The 14188-nt window shown below is 43.1% G+C and overlaps 1 protein-coding gene across 1 annotated transcript in view; it reads right to left on the bottom strand.

Moving 5' to 3' along the window:
• Ccdc150 (coiled-coil domain containing 150) overlaps window positions 1-14188 on the bottom strand; it is a 67752-nt gene that overhangs the window by 20398 nt on the left and 33166 nt on the right. The window contains exons 15-17 of the mRNA XM_057758300.1: window positions 10528-10599; window positions 8179-8286; window positions 7704-7766 (exon numbers count right to left, since the gene is read on the bottom strand). Of these exons, the coding sequence (XP_057614283.1) occupies window positions 7704-7766; window positions 8179-8286; window positions 10528-10599 (243 nt within the window). The remainder of the gene's footprint in view (window positions 1-7703; window positions 7767-8178; window positions 8287-10527; window positions 10600-14188) is intronic.

Raw genomic sequence — 14188 nt, forward strand, 5'->3', positions numbered from 1 at the left:
GGGTAAGCGTTGCAGCATCATAGGTACTCACGGCAGGCAGGGACAGCCACTACTCACAAGGAGTGTTCCCAGAGCCCTGCACCTGAGCTGGCCTCCATCAGAATGCATTCTCTGGTGGGCTGACCTGATCTGTCAGCTGAAATCTCACTGCATAATCCTGCCGACAGCAGCAGCCAGGGAACATCCAGGGAAAGGAACAATGAGTATCCAGCACAAACGGACAGGGCCAGGGAACAGACTCCCCGTGCCACACTATAGTTCATATGCCAAAGTACAAACAAAGAGTATTAAAAGTTGTAACACAAAACAACAATTCATCTACAAAGGTAAATGTAAGGATACAATGAGACCTCTCAACAGAAACCCTAAAGCCCTGGAAAGCATGAGATAATATATTTCAGGCCTTGAAACTATGTAATTGCCAACCAAGACTGCTATATCCAATAAAGCTGTATTTTAAAATTGATGAGAAAAGGAGATATTCCAAGACAAGGTCAAAGGAAAACAATTCATGTCCACCAAACCAGCAATGCAACAGTATCTAAAGGAATCCTAAACACAGAGGATTTGGGGGAAAAAAGTCTCAATCACAACAGCACAAGAAAGAATAAATTCCATATGAGGAATAAACAAAGCTAAAACAAAAAATAATCACCCATGTCTAAATCAATATGCCAGCAACACTCTAAGATGAACAGGGAAGAAAGAATAAACAATAATCAAAACCAACTAGAAAGACACCTAACAACATCATAGTGATTAGTAAACCTCTCAAAAATAAATACAAGATAAATGCAAGCCATGTTCACTCTATAGTTAAAATGTGTGGCCCAGCTGATTAAACACAAATCAGACACAGCACTTATTGTAAACAAGAGACACATCTACTGGGGAGACACGGAGACGGAAAGTAGAACAAGGGAAGTCGGCACAGCAAGTAAATCAGAGTGAGTAAGCTGGTGTAGCCATTCTAATATAAAGTAGAAATAAAAGCCAAAATCAAAGAAAGAAGGTCTGGAGGTGTCAATACCAGAACGAAGCCATCAAGAAGATGTAACAATGATAAACATACATGCATCAAACACTGAAACAATTTCATAAAACACCTCTGAACATAAAGGGACAGATGACTCCAGACTGTTATATCTCACTTTCATCAATATATAGATCATGTAAGCTGAAATAAAAAACCCAGAGTTAAAATGAACCATAGATGTAACACGCTCGACAGACATCTACACAATGTTCCCTTTACCAGTAGTAAAACACACATTCATACCAGCAGCTGGTGCATGGCATTTCCTGGGGAGGTCTGTACAAACATCCATCAGCTCTAGATAGAAAACCAATGGAAAACCAAAGCAATTACCCTACCTGAGTCCAACTTGGACTCACTGAGTTTAGTGAGCTTACAGGAGCTTTAAGCGGAAGAGATGACTCCAAACATCTGTATCACTGCGAGTCTTACCTTGGCATGGTACTGACCTCACTGGATCAGCAGGTTATGCCTTCATTTACTCCTCCACCTCCCCTGGTCTAGAGCCTTCCCAAGGTCACCTGCACTTGGGAGGCAGAAAGGAGCAGGGGCCGTGTTGACAGGAGTGAGCCTGATGACCCTCTCTGCCTCTCCTCCTGAACCGCAGGAATAGCTCCACTCCCATTTCCAGGGCCGGCTGTCCCTGCAACTTTCTGCTTGTTTTATTGGTATGACTACCAGGAAAACGCATCTTTATCCAGAATGGGGATGGGATGGTTATGTTCCGTGCCAAGGAAAGATTTATACTGACAGAATCCTGTGCAGCCCTCTCCAAAGTCAGTGACATCGTAGGTGATAATGCAAGGCTTAACAACCACAAAAATATCAAAATAAATTCTGTACCTTATCATGTTAGAATAAAACTGGTCATCAGTAGCCAGCGAAGCTACAGAAACTCCAAATACAGAGACTGAACAATCACCTTTGGATAACCAGGAGGCCATTAAAGACACCAGGGAGGAAAGTTTTCTAAACCCAAGAATCACATAAAATGCAAAGACAATCTATCCGAACAAAAAAAGAGTTCAGGTAGCTTTCGTACGTGAACTTTAGCATGGGTGCTGCAGTAAGAAATCGAGTGCTGTCGAATGGTCTAACAGTGCCCCCGCGTCGTGTCAAAACAAAGTGAGCCAAGCCCAGAAGCAACAGAGGGAAAGAAATGATAAATGAACAAAACGGGACACTAAAATAAAGAACAATGCAGAGAATCAACGGAACCGAGTTGGTTCTTAGCGAAAGATAAAATGTACAAACCCTTAATCAAAAGCCAAATTTAATAAAATGAGGGGTTAAAAGGGAGATATTACAAGAAATATCAATAAAATACTAAAAACTATTAGAGAATATTTGGGAAATTTACATTTCAAAAAGATGCATAAGGAAATGAAAGATAAGTCAGGCAGCAGTGGCAGAGCCTTTAATCCTAGTACCAGGGGGGCAGAGGCAGGAGGATCTCTGTGGATTCAAGGCCAGACTGGTCTACAAAGTGAGTTCCAGGGCAGCCAGGGCTATCCAGAGAAATCCTGTCTCAACAACAACAAAACCAAATCAATAAATCAGGGATAAACAAATAGATCCTAGAACTTTATCTAGAAACATATAAATTAATTCAAGATGACATGAAAAAAATTAAGTAGATCTCTAACGGACAAGGAGGTTGAAGCAGCAATAAAGACTCTCCTAATAAAGAAGAAGAAGAAGGGAAGGACTACTGCCAAATTCCACCACACCTTCAACAAGAAACAATATGCTGACGTCACAAAGACAGACAGATCAGTGAAATAAAACAGAGGACCGAGAAATTAACACAGAGAATCGTCTGATTTCTGACAAAGGTGACAGACACACGCACTGATGAAGATACAAGAGTCTTCAATCAATGACGCTAGGAAAGCAGGATTGACACACGCTAAGGAGAGAGAGGAGATCCAGACAGCTGACTCCCAGTGGCTGATGAGCTCATGGGCCCTAGAGAGAAACCACCACCAGTATTTCATTATCCAGAATGGTTTCTAATTATAGTCTAAATAGTTATTGCCCAGCTAACTGAGGACCTCTCCTCTCATCAAGAAATATGATCTTTACAGTAGACAGAGACCGCGACAGAAACCCACATCTGGTCAAAGCGCAGATAACATTTGACTGTGGGGTGCCAGCCCCAAGTGACACATCTGTAACCCAATTCCTATGGCTAACGCTCCAGGAACATCGCAGAGGAGGCAGAAGAGCTCAGGAGCCACAGCATCTGCTGTGGGATCCATAGTGCCTTCTAAACATGAGACTGGACCTGGACAGTGTGGTCATCTATAGAAGAGCTGCACAACGACAATACTGGTTGACGTGCCAAAGTGGAAGGGGGGTCTCACAAAGCTCCACTCCTAGATGAGGACAGAGCCCATTCATGGCTATTGAGAAAGAATTGGTCTTCTCCAGAGTAGATCCCCTTGAAAAGTTAGACAATACTGAGCAGTCAGTGCTAAACACATGTACACACAAACAACACTAAATGGACTCACAAGGCCGTGTTTATCAAGCATATGTAATGATGATAACTAAAGAAGGTCATGAACTTGGGAGGAAGTGGTAATGGAGGCATAGGAGAAGTTGGCAGGAAAGAGGGAAGGGTAAAAACAATGTAAACAGTACTCAGCACACATTTTCAAAACAATTATATTTAAATAAAAATAAAGACTAACAAGTGCACGTACATGAGTGCACATATGTGCACGAGTGCACACCACACACACACACACACGGCATGGGGATAGGGCTGGCAAGCTGGCTCAGCAGGAAAAAGTAGTAACAAGCCTTTGGACCTGTATTAGGCAGGACCCACAGGGTAGAAGAGAACCTTCTCCTGTAATTTGTCCTCTGAACTTCACGTGTGTATCATGGCACATGTACTCTCCCCTCCCCTGCCCCACACAATAAAAAATATCGCCACAGGCAAGAACTTTATGAAAAGGACTCACTCCAGTAGCTCAGAAATAATCCCAAGAGCTGGCACACGGGGCTGTGAGCCATCAAATGCTTCTGTACAGCACAGGAACCATCCTGGAGTGACGTCACAGCATACGAAATGAGAGGAAAGCCTTCCAACTATAGCAATGACAGGGGCTTAATATTTAGAATTCATAGGGATTCTAAACGATAAAACCCCAAAGCATTTGATGACTATATGGACAAATGCACTGAACATACAGTTCTTCAAAGAAGAAAATGGGAACAAGTGTGTGAAAAACTATTCAACACCCTCAGTCATCAGAGAAGGCAAGCTGAAGCTTCTGTAAGATTGCATCTCCCCCAGTCAGAACGGCCGTCACCAGGAGAAATGGTAGCGAGCACTGGGTGATGATGCGGCCCCATGAAACCCTTCCCTGCTAGGGGGGATGGGAACCCGTCGCCCACTGCGGAAAGAGAAATGGTAGCGAGCACTGGGTGACGATGCGGCCCCATGAAACCCTTCCCTGCTGGTGGGGATGGGCACCCGTGCGCCCACTGCGGAAAGCAGCATGGGTGCGCTACCGCTCCCACGGAGCAAGCCTTTTCTTTCAGTCCACAATCAGCTTCCAAATCATGACATGGAAACTTATTTTTAGTTATGAATGCTCATCCTTATTTTATGCTTGTTTCTTGATAATTCTTATAACTTAACCCGTTTCTCTTCATCTACATTTTGCCTTGGGATTTTTTAGCTTTCTCGCTGTGGATCTCACTCTCCTGCAGCCTCGTGTCTGGCTGACTGGTGGCTGCCTAGCTTCTGGCCCCAGAACTGTCCCTCTCTTTCTCCTTTCTTCTCCCTTCCTTCTTCTTTCTCCTCCTACTTATTATCTCTGCCTGCCAGCTCCACCTGCCCTTTCTCTGACTGCCTATTGGCCATTCAGCTCTTTATTAAACCAAAAAGGCGCCTTAGGCAGGTGGGGTGAAACATCAACACATCTTTACACAGTTAACAAATGCAGCAGAAACAAAAGTAACTCACCTTCACATAGTTAAAGTAATTTTCTACAGCAGAAACAAATGTAACAGTATTATTTTCACTTTGCTCAGTTCAAATAATATTCCACAACACTCCTGACTGCATACATGAAGAAATCTAAGCAAGCAACAGATACATGCACATCCACAATTCTGAAGCAGTATTCATGATAGCAAGATGTGGAACCAGCCCACATTCCCATAACAGATGGATGGGTAAAGAAAATGTGATGTGTGTGTGTGTGTGTGTTTGTACTAAATATTTATACTATTGTGCTATTTGTGCTAAAAGAGATGGGAGTGGATATCGTCATATGAAGTGAGATCATCCACACCGAGAAAAGAATATATTATACTTCCTGTGACATATGAAATCTAAACCTAAACACATGTAAAATTAGTGTATAAATAGTAGGATATATAGAAGGAAAGGATCTAAAAATGGGAAGGTGAAAGAAGAAAGGATAAGTCAGAAAAGAAAAATTAAACAAAAATGGATAATCGATGTAATAAAATCCAGGAAGCATAAACTAGAACCCTGCAAGTATTAGACAGTTTCTATAGATCTGCATGGTAAGTCCAGATAAGCACACCATTTTAGATGCTACTCTTTCCAAAACATTATCTAAAATAACTGTAGGCTCCCAGAATGCTGCACAGTATCACAAAGAGGTGCTGTGGGTAATGCTCTTGTGCCCTGTAAAGATTTGTCCCTCATACTGGTCTAGTAAATGCTGATTGCCCAGTAGCCAGGCAGGAAGCATAGGCAGGGCCACCAGACTAGGAGAATTCTGGGAAGAGGGAAGACAGAGATACCGTCGTCATCCAGAAGCAGAGGAAGCAATATGAGAAGGCCTTACGGAGAAAAGGTACCAAGCCACGTGGCTAGACGCAGATAGGAATTATGGGTTAAGTTGCAGGGGGTAATTAGTAATAAGCCTGAACAATAGGCCAAAGAGTTTATGATCAACATAAGCCTCTGTGTGTTCATTTGGGACTGGATGGTTCGGGACAGAAACTTCTGTCTATTGAGAAGGCCAGTGCTGCGCTCAACAGGGAACTGTCATATGACTACCACCCAGGTCACAGAACTGGTTTCTTTCCAACCTTCATTTATGTGTGTGTTTGGGAGCTGCATACAGAGTTGTTCTGTGTGGTTTGATCCCAGGCGAGCACGTGTGTGTCCTGGGGGAGCAGCCTACAGAGCTGCCCCACCAGTATTTAAACCCTTTTACATTTGCTGCCCCAGCCCCAGCCATTCCCTGACAACTCTTGTCCACTGCCTTCCTGACTCTTTCCTTTCAAAGATGGTGAACACCTCACTTACTAAGGTAATGATTCACGTAATTCTTTCCACAGCAAACTTCACAAAGTGTACAAGCTGATAGATTCTGACTTTTTCATAAATCGTTAAACCACTATCAAAACTAAACATTCCTAATTCCTAATGGGTGTTCTCCAAAGGTATTTCCAAATGGTCAATATATTGAGATATATTATATTAATAGTATATATTAGATAATTATATTTCTATTTTAATAGAAGTTTAACAAGCAGTTCACCAAGCAGTTCAATTCCAATTTCATGAATATGCATAAATTCTGAATTCTAAAATATGGAAGTTTGATTTGGAAAAGTCAGTTATTATTAAACCAATTTTCTTTTGACCCAAACAAAATTATATGACAGTTTTTATTATTGGTAAAATATCAAATTTCCCTGTTACTCTAATCAATGTGTCTAGATTGTTCCTGTGTTCTAAGTTATTCAATATGCCTGAAATCTCCTTAAGATTCAATGTGTGCTCTTCACTTACCAAATTTTGTTTAAGAAGACTTGACGACTCCTCACTGGGCAAGGGTCTCGAGGCGAGAATGTCTATTTTGCCTTCTAGCCTTCCTTCCATGGTTTTAATAGCATTTAAAAGAGTCTTCAGAGAGATTCTGGTGTCTCCAATCTCCTGAGACATTCTCATAGAAGGCAAGGTAGGTGCAAAACTCACTCGCCGTGTTGGGTTCTGGTTAACACTGGGCAGGGCAACTGCCGGAGCTCGTTCCTTTACATTACCGGCGTAAAGCCGCGAGCCTTCCAGGGACTTAGAAGACGTGGGTCTCTCTGGAGATTTCCTTCTTCTTGGAGGCATCACCAGTCACAAGGAACAGAATCTAGTAAACCTAAGACCTAGTTTTCAAGGAGTACCCGCTCAGTAAGAGAAACGGCAGAATGTCCCAGAAGAACCTGGAAACTATTCTTTGGCGTCAATAATGAAAAGACCACACTGGTGTTTAGGATCCAGTAAAGACGCAGGCCATAGCCCGAGCTTCCTAAGCGTTCATCTACTGAGAGCCTCTTTACAACTCTGTGATCTCGCCATTCATCAGTAGATCAGTTGCTTAGAAGCCCTGGGCATTCCATTTGGACATTCTAGCACCATGGTTATCAGGGGTATGGGTACACAAAAGTCACAGACATGGAACCTTCTGTCTATACTGAGAGTTAAAGACTTTTACATTGATCTAAGTTACACATACAGTAGACTTGTAATCACCAAACCGAATTGCTTTCTTTCAGTAAGATGTTCATGGGTTAAGTCCTTTACTAAACACGTTCTATATTTTGCTTGCTTGACTCTTTTATGTGACCTACAGCAGGTACCACGCTGACAAGCAAGCCCCTCCGCTGCCAATGCCTCTTTGAGGTGAGCTTCTGTCTGCTGCAGATATGCCTTGCTGGCACTCAGTTCTGAGTTTGCCTACAATTCAAAAAACAAAGACAATCTGTTCCTCACATTTGCCAAAAGATGTTAGGGTTGAACTACAAAACCTATGAGCTTATGGAAGCCATGAACGTCTTTCACAGCAATGCTGCTTCTTATGAGTGGCCGTGGAACAACCTATTTTCTTCTGAGAGGCATACCTTTCTATTCTGCAATAAGTTTCAAAAAATGCTACACTCATAAACCCCAAGCACGCTGAGCATCCTAGTTCTGTGGGAGGCATCTCTATGGCCCCTCTCTGTCTCCAGGGCAGCACTTAAGCTGGGTGAGAGAAAGCGTTCTTCCCAGGACTGTTTCCGGGGAGGTGGGGAGGAAGGCACAGGCCAGGCCGTCCCCACTGCAGCACGGAGCGCACCTGATGACAGTGGGCCCTGCAGACGCATCATACCTGAGCGTGTTTGACCTCCAGAGCCTTGTTCCGTTTGTGCAGACGGTCGTTCTGCAGCCTGGTCTCTGCCAAAGAGTGCAGTTGTTCTTCCAGCTGTTTGACTTTTATCTACAAGGAAAATAGGAGAACAATGAGGAAAACCTGCTCTCCACAGGGAAGGAGAAGATGCCACAAATTTAAAAAAATCAGAGAACACTCGAAACTTGAAAAAAAAATCCTACGCTTTTCTAATCTTGCAAACAGTTCTTTCTGAACTCGCTGCTGCAAGCAGGCTACAGCTGTGGAAACGTGCCTAGACAACACAGCTGGCTTCTATGGCCGAAGGGAAATCCAAGAGGACGTGATTCCAGATGAAACAGTGAGAGTCCTGTAGATAAATCTCAATTCTCAGTGAATTGTGGTACCTGGCATTTAAAACCCTTTCTGAGTGTGGATAATTAGAAGTGTCAGTCTACAAAAAAATAAGTGATAGCCTTTTGTTTTGCTCAAAGAAAACTAGAGAAGTTGAATAAGTAAAATTCTTACACGCTGAGCTGAATTTAAAATGAACTCCCAATGCCAGGCATGATGGTACAGACCTGTTATCTCAGTCCTGAGGAAACAGTGGCAGAGGACTGCTAGGGATTTTTAAATAAAATGACTATTTCATGGGATAAAAACAATTTAGACTCCGTCCTTAGGGCTTGTCATATTGTAGCCACCGAGAAACAGTGACGTGTCCTGAACCTACTGGTAGCATACTGCCGTCAAAGACACTTGACCTTCGGAGTTTCCCATTTGGTGGAAATTCTTAGAATATTTAAAGTTGGAAAGAACACAAGAGCAGCGGTCAGAAGCAAATGAAACCTGGTCCTTCGGGCCTGGTGACTGCGTGAGCCTTAGAACCATTCCATGAGCAGCTCCTCAGGAAATCTGGGGACGCTCACACTGTTTCAATTGGTCAGTATGCTAAATAATACTGTTAACACTATGTAAATTATGAGACAGACAAAAAATTTAACGTGTTTACACTGTAACAAATATCCGTTCATCACATTTCCCAGATATTTGTAGCAGACACTGTGAAACTGCACTAAGTTAGGACGTATCTATGGTGGTGGCTCATTCACAGCTTGAAAGGCGCTTCAGAGTTACAGTGGCCAGTGTTTGATTCCAGGTGGGTTTGTGGCACCGAGAAGGAAGCCAGGACGGTTCCGTAAGCAGTACTCACAGCGAGTACGGTCCAGCCTGCCTCCCAGCCCTGGGCCTCATGACTGTTAACTTCAGTATGAGGGAGGGGTGAAGGCTGATGGTTGGCACACCTAGAGGGAGATTGCTCAACACAGCAGCTGTCCAGACCTAAGCCCCAGGGGCCTCATTTCTTACTGTCTAGTCCAGCTGTCCTCATGTATGGCTCGGAGGATCTTATGACTCAGGCTGGCCTCACCATTCGCCTACCTCTTCCCCGTGAGTGCTTGGACTATAGGGGTACTCGATCATGCCTGGTGTCAACTGGGGAGCTTTACAAAGTATTAACTCTGCGACTTAAAATTCTGATCTAATTCCTTTTGCTGGTATTACAGTCATAGGGAATTTTTCATCTTCTCTATCATGGAAAGATTTAAGCATGCAGAAAGCTTGAAAGACCTTCCTGTGAATATGACCCTGTCCACCATTCTAAGGCCTACCATTATTATTACTGATATTATTATTATTACTTATCACATATCCTTCTCTCCTATGGGTCCTCTAATCTACGTTTTCCAGTTGGATATATTTCAAAAGGAATGGTAACGTCACATCTCCCATTGCTGGGATTTTTAAAACTCCCATCAGATTCTAACGTGGAAGGAAGCCTTAGAAATCAGCGGTTAGAGTTTCCACTGGTGTGGGTCTACGGGAGGCTCAGCATCATCAGGGCAGGCTTCCTGCTGTGTGGGCGCCATGGTGACAACGCTGGCAGGACCGGCAGCTCAGTGCCCTGGTGGCCACACTCATCTTGCCGCACTCTCAGGACAGCAGACTCCAAACTGTGGCCACAAGGCCAGCTTCAGTCGCTCTCAAAGACCGGGCTACAGACACTCCCGAAGCCCACAGTGCCCAGCTCCCTGTGTTCTCACAGAACGGCCATGCACAAATGGCTGCACTAGGGCTCCAGACGGCCACAGAGCGGGCTGTGGCTCCATCATCACACTACTGGGCTGTGGACAGCAGTCATTTGGGTGCTAATGAAGAAATAAACGTAGGGAGGTTCAGAGCCTACAGAGCTAGCAAACGGCAGAGCTACATTTTCTAAAGTTCAACAAAATTTAATCCAACAATTACTATTTTAAACATCAGACAAAAACCAAAGATAGGTAATTCTCATACCTGGAGTTTCCCCTTTTCATAGGCCAGTTTATTCTTACTCTCAGTAATTTTTTCCAAGGCCTTTTCCACTTTCTGCTGAGCAAACTGAGAAAGCAAACACATAGAGAGTTATCTTTTACCTACAACGTGATTACCATTGCCCTTTAAAACAGGCATTAACCCCCTTGCCCTTTCTACAGAAGCAGCATCACATTTACGTGCAGCTTACTCCACCCCTAAGGCCGCCCCTGGACAACACATCATTTTGCCGACAGGCACCACGCATGGAGCGGCCGACAGATGAGATCAGATACGAAGCCTTACGAGTCCCAGAGTGTGCTGCCGTTTGTGCAGCCATCTTTGTTGCTTGTTTCTGATTTGCCGGTTAATCCTGTGTAGATATGTCCCAGTCCAGACGTGGCGAACTATGATAGTGACTGTGAGTCACTTGAAGAGGACCGAGCAGTTTTAAGAACAATGACCACACCTCTTCGCCTTTAGCTACCACAGCTTAAAAACGCCTCTCAGACGATGAACATAAATACTCGTTGCTGAAGACACCACATACTTCAGACACACAACTGGATAGATTTGAGCTGGATCTACATGGCAAAGCTTCCTGCGGCTTAGCTTTATGAGAGTATCAAAAAGTGCGATGTAAGCTGCCAAGAAGGGGAAGCAATAAACAGTCATATCCACATGTGAAGCCTATGAACTGTAATGATGAACATCATGGCAAGACAGCCCTAAAGGTATGAGTAGCGCTCATATCTTGGCGGTAGCCAACAACAGTCTACTGGATTTACAGCCCACTAATGGGGGGAAATCACGCCTGGTACTAGAAACCTAGACAGCCAACAGACCCAGAGAGGTCATGGGTTCTAGAAGCATTACCACCAGTTTACTAGACCAGTGTAATTCCTAACCAAATTCTAAAACTTATCATTGTAGCAACAAATGAGCCTAGTTCTCACCCCCATCAAAGAAGCTTCTCCTTACAGCAAACAGAGACTGTTACAGAGAGCTACAACTGGCTGTAAGCAGAGGCCAATGGATGTGGGGGATTCCAGACACAATGGATACATCTACAACACAACTCCTATACCTTCTGGTTCAGAGAACATCACAGAGGAGAGGCACAATGATTGTAAGAGAACATGACAGTCTGTTTGAAGATTATGTTTCCTAGAAATTACCCACAACACCTCAGCAATATGGCTGCCTAAATAAGACCTCAACAATGACAATATCAATAGAGATATTAACTCAGAAGGGGGAATCTCATGGGGCCCCACCCCTAAACAAAGAACTGCAGACAACTAATGACTACCGAGAAGGGGACAATTACCAGGAATATGTCCCCTAAGTGGTCATCAACTGACGAGGAGTCAGTCCTGAAACCAAATACAGATGCAATAAAAAGATGCAGCAGGTTATGTTCACGTATGTGTGTGTATACATACAGATACATACACACATATGTATAGATAAAAACAATAAAAGAAAAAGATGTCATCCATTTGAGAGGCTGTGAGGGTGGAATGGGAGGGGTTTGAGGGGAAAAAAGGGAAGGGAAGGAATGACGTAATTACATTTTAATTTTTTTAAAGTTAATAAAAATGTTAGGTGCTTATTTGAACTTCTGCTTATGGGTTATTAGGTAGTCCATGCGCTTTAAATAATGGAAGAACATAGAGTAACATTACTCAAACAAATCAGGTCAGTGTCTGCTGAGACAACCCTGGCTTTATCATAAAGACTATTAATGACAGAGATCAAAACAAAACTGGAGAATTACTTAACAAAGAGCATACAAAGAAGGGTGATAGTATCTGTTAGAATATATATTTTTTACTCACAAAAGTTTTAGTTTTTAATCTGTTAGAATATATAGTTTGGTACACGGAAACAACAGTACTTAGAGAATCAGGAAGGAATCATAAAAATATTGCCTTAAGAAAGAGAAGTTAGCAAGGATGAACAGTACCATAGCTCAGATTTGAAATGTGTCCCACAAAGGCTGTGTTTAGGGCATGGTCACTAGTCCGGGGCACCACTGGGAGGCAGCAGAACCTTAAAGAGGTGAGGCCAGGTGGGAGGATGTTAGTCCATTGATGTGCGCCCTTTGAACAAGGTCCTGGGGCCTCTCTGTCTCTACTCGAGGGGAGCAGTTCCTCTGCCACACATACCCACAAACATGTTCTGTCTTACAAGGTCCAAAAACACCAATCCAACTAACCATGGATGGAAACAGTGTAATTATGAACCCAAACAACTCTTTGTGTTGACAACTATGGAAAGCTGAGACAAATACCCAGAAATTGTTTTCTAAGGTATTTTCTTGCAGTTTTAGAAACTAAACCTAGATCCTTGTACATGCTAGAAAGTTAACAAAAGCTGTTAGAAGAATAAACAAACCCAGCCAGATGTTACACTCTTGTAAAGTTACTTTTTAAGTCTACATTTACTTAAAACGTGATACAGATTGGAAATAAAACACCAGGTTGACTTAACTTTGACACAAAGTTATACACAGGCTGGAGAGCGTCCTTGAAGCCTCCTCTGAAGCAACAAATGCAGAGACCCACAGACACACAGTATGCAGACAGTAAGAGACCTCGGAACACTCAGCCCCAAATGGTACGTTTTCACCAAACCCCTCCCCAGAGATCAGGGGATCCTTCAGAAGAAGAGGTAGAGACAAAGGAAGAGCCAGGGGGAATGGAAGACATCAAGAAATCAAGGCCCTATAAATCAACACGATCAAAGTCCAATGAGCTCACAAAGACTGCAGCAGCATGCACCAGGGCCTCTGCATATATTATTAATTCCACCTTAATGTTTTTATGGAAAATTCCTAAGTGTAAAAACAAATAGGTCTCTGATTCTTTTTTTTTTTTGGATTTTTCGAGACAGGGTTTCTCCGTAGCTTTTGGTTCCTGTCCTGGAACTAGCTCTTGTAGACCAGGCTGGCCTCGAACTCACAGAGATCCGCCTGTCTCTGCCTCCCGAGTGCTGGGATTAAAGGCGTGCGCCACCACCGCCCGGCCAGGTCTCCGATTCTTTTACCTTCTCTTGGGATCTTTTTCCTTCTGCTGGTTTGTCTTGTCCAACTTTAATGTGATAATTTTTGTTTTATTTTATTGTATTTTAATATTATCTCTTAGAAGTTTGATTTTTTTTTTCTAATGAAAGACAGAAAGGGAGTTGATCCAGCTGAGAGGGCAGGTGGGGAGGAATTGGAAGGAGAGGGAGGAGAAACCATAATCAGGATATATTTTGTGAGGAAAGAATCAGTTTCAAATAAAGGTTAAAAAATAAAAAAGGTATATTTAAGGTAATTATTTAATTTTACCTCATCAAAGTCCTAATGCATAGGTAATTTTATTTATATTAGGTGTCTCTATTTAGAAATGTATGGTAAAAACTCAAACGGAAACGGGAAGATAAGTCATTCAACCTGGGCTCAGGAGGGGTGGCCTTCCTACCTGTGGCCCTTCTTACTGGGCCCACAGCAGTTGACCCAATTCTGTGCTGCTGAAAACTGAGATGGCAGAAACAAGCCTCTGTGATGGCTAGTTTTTTGTCAACTTGACACGAGATAAGGGCATCTATGAAGAGAAAACCTCACTTGAGAAAATGCTTCTGTATGCTGGGCTGTAGACAAGTCTATGGCACATCT

Source organism: Chionomys nivalis, chromosome 26 (genome assembly GCF_950005125.1).
Source record: "Chionomys nivalis chromosome 26, mChiNiv1.1, whole genome shotgun sequence".
Lineage (NCBI taxonomy): Eukaryota > Metazoa > Chordata > Mammalia > Rodentia > Cricetidae > Chionomys > Chionomys nivalis.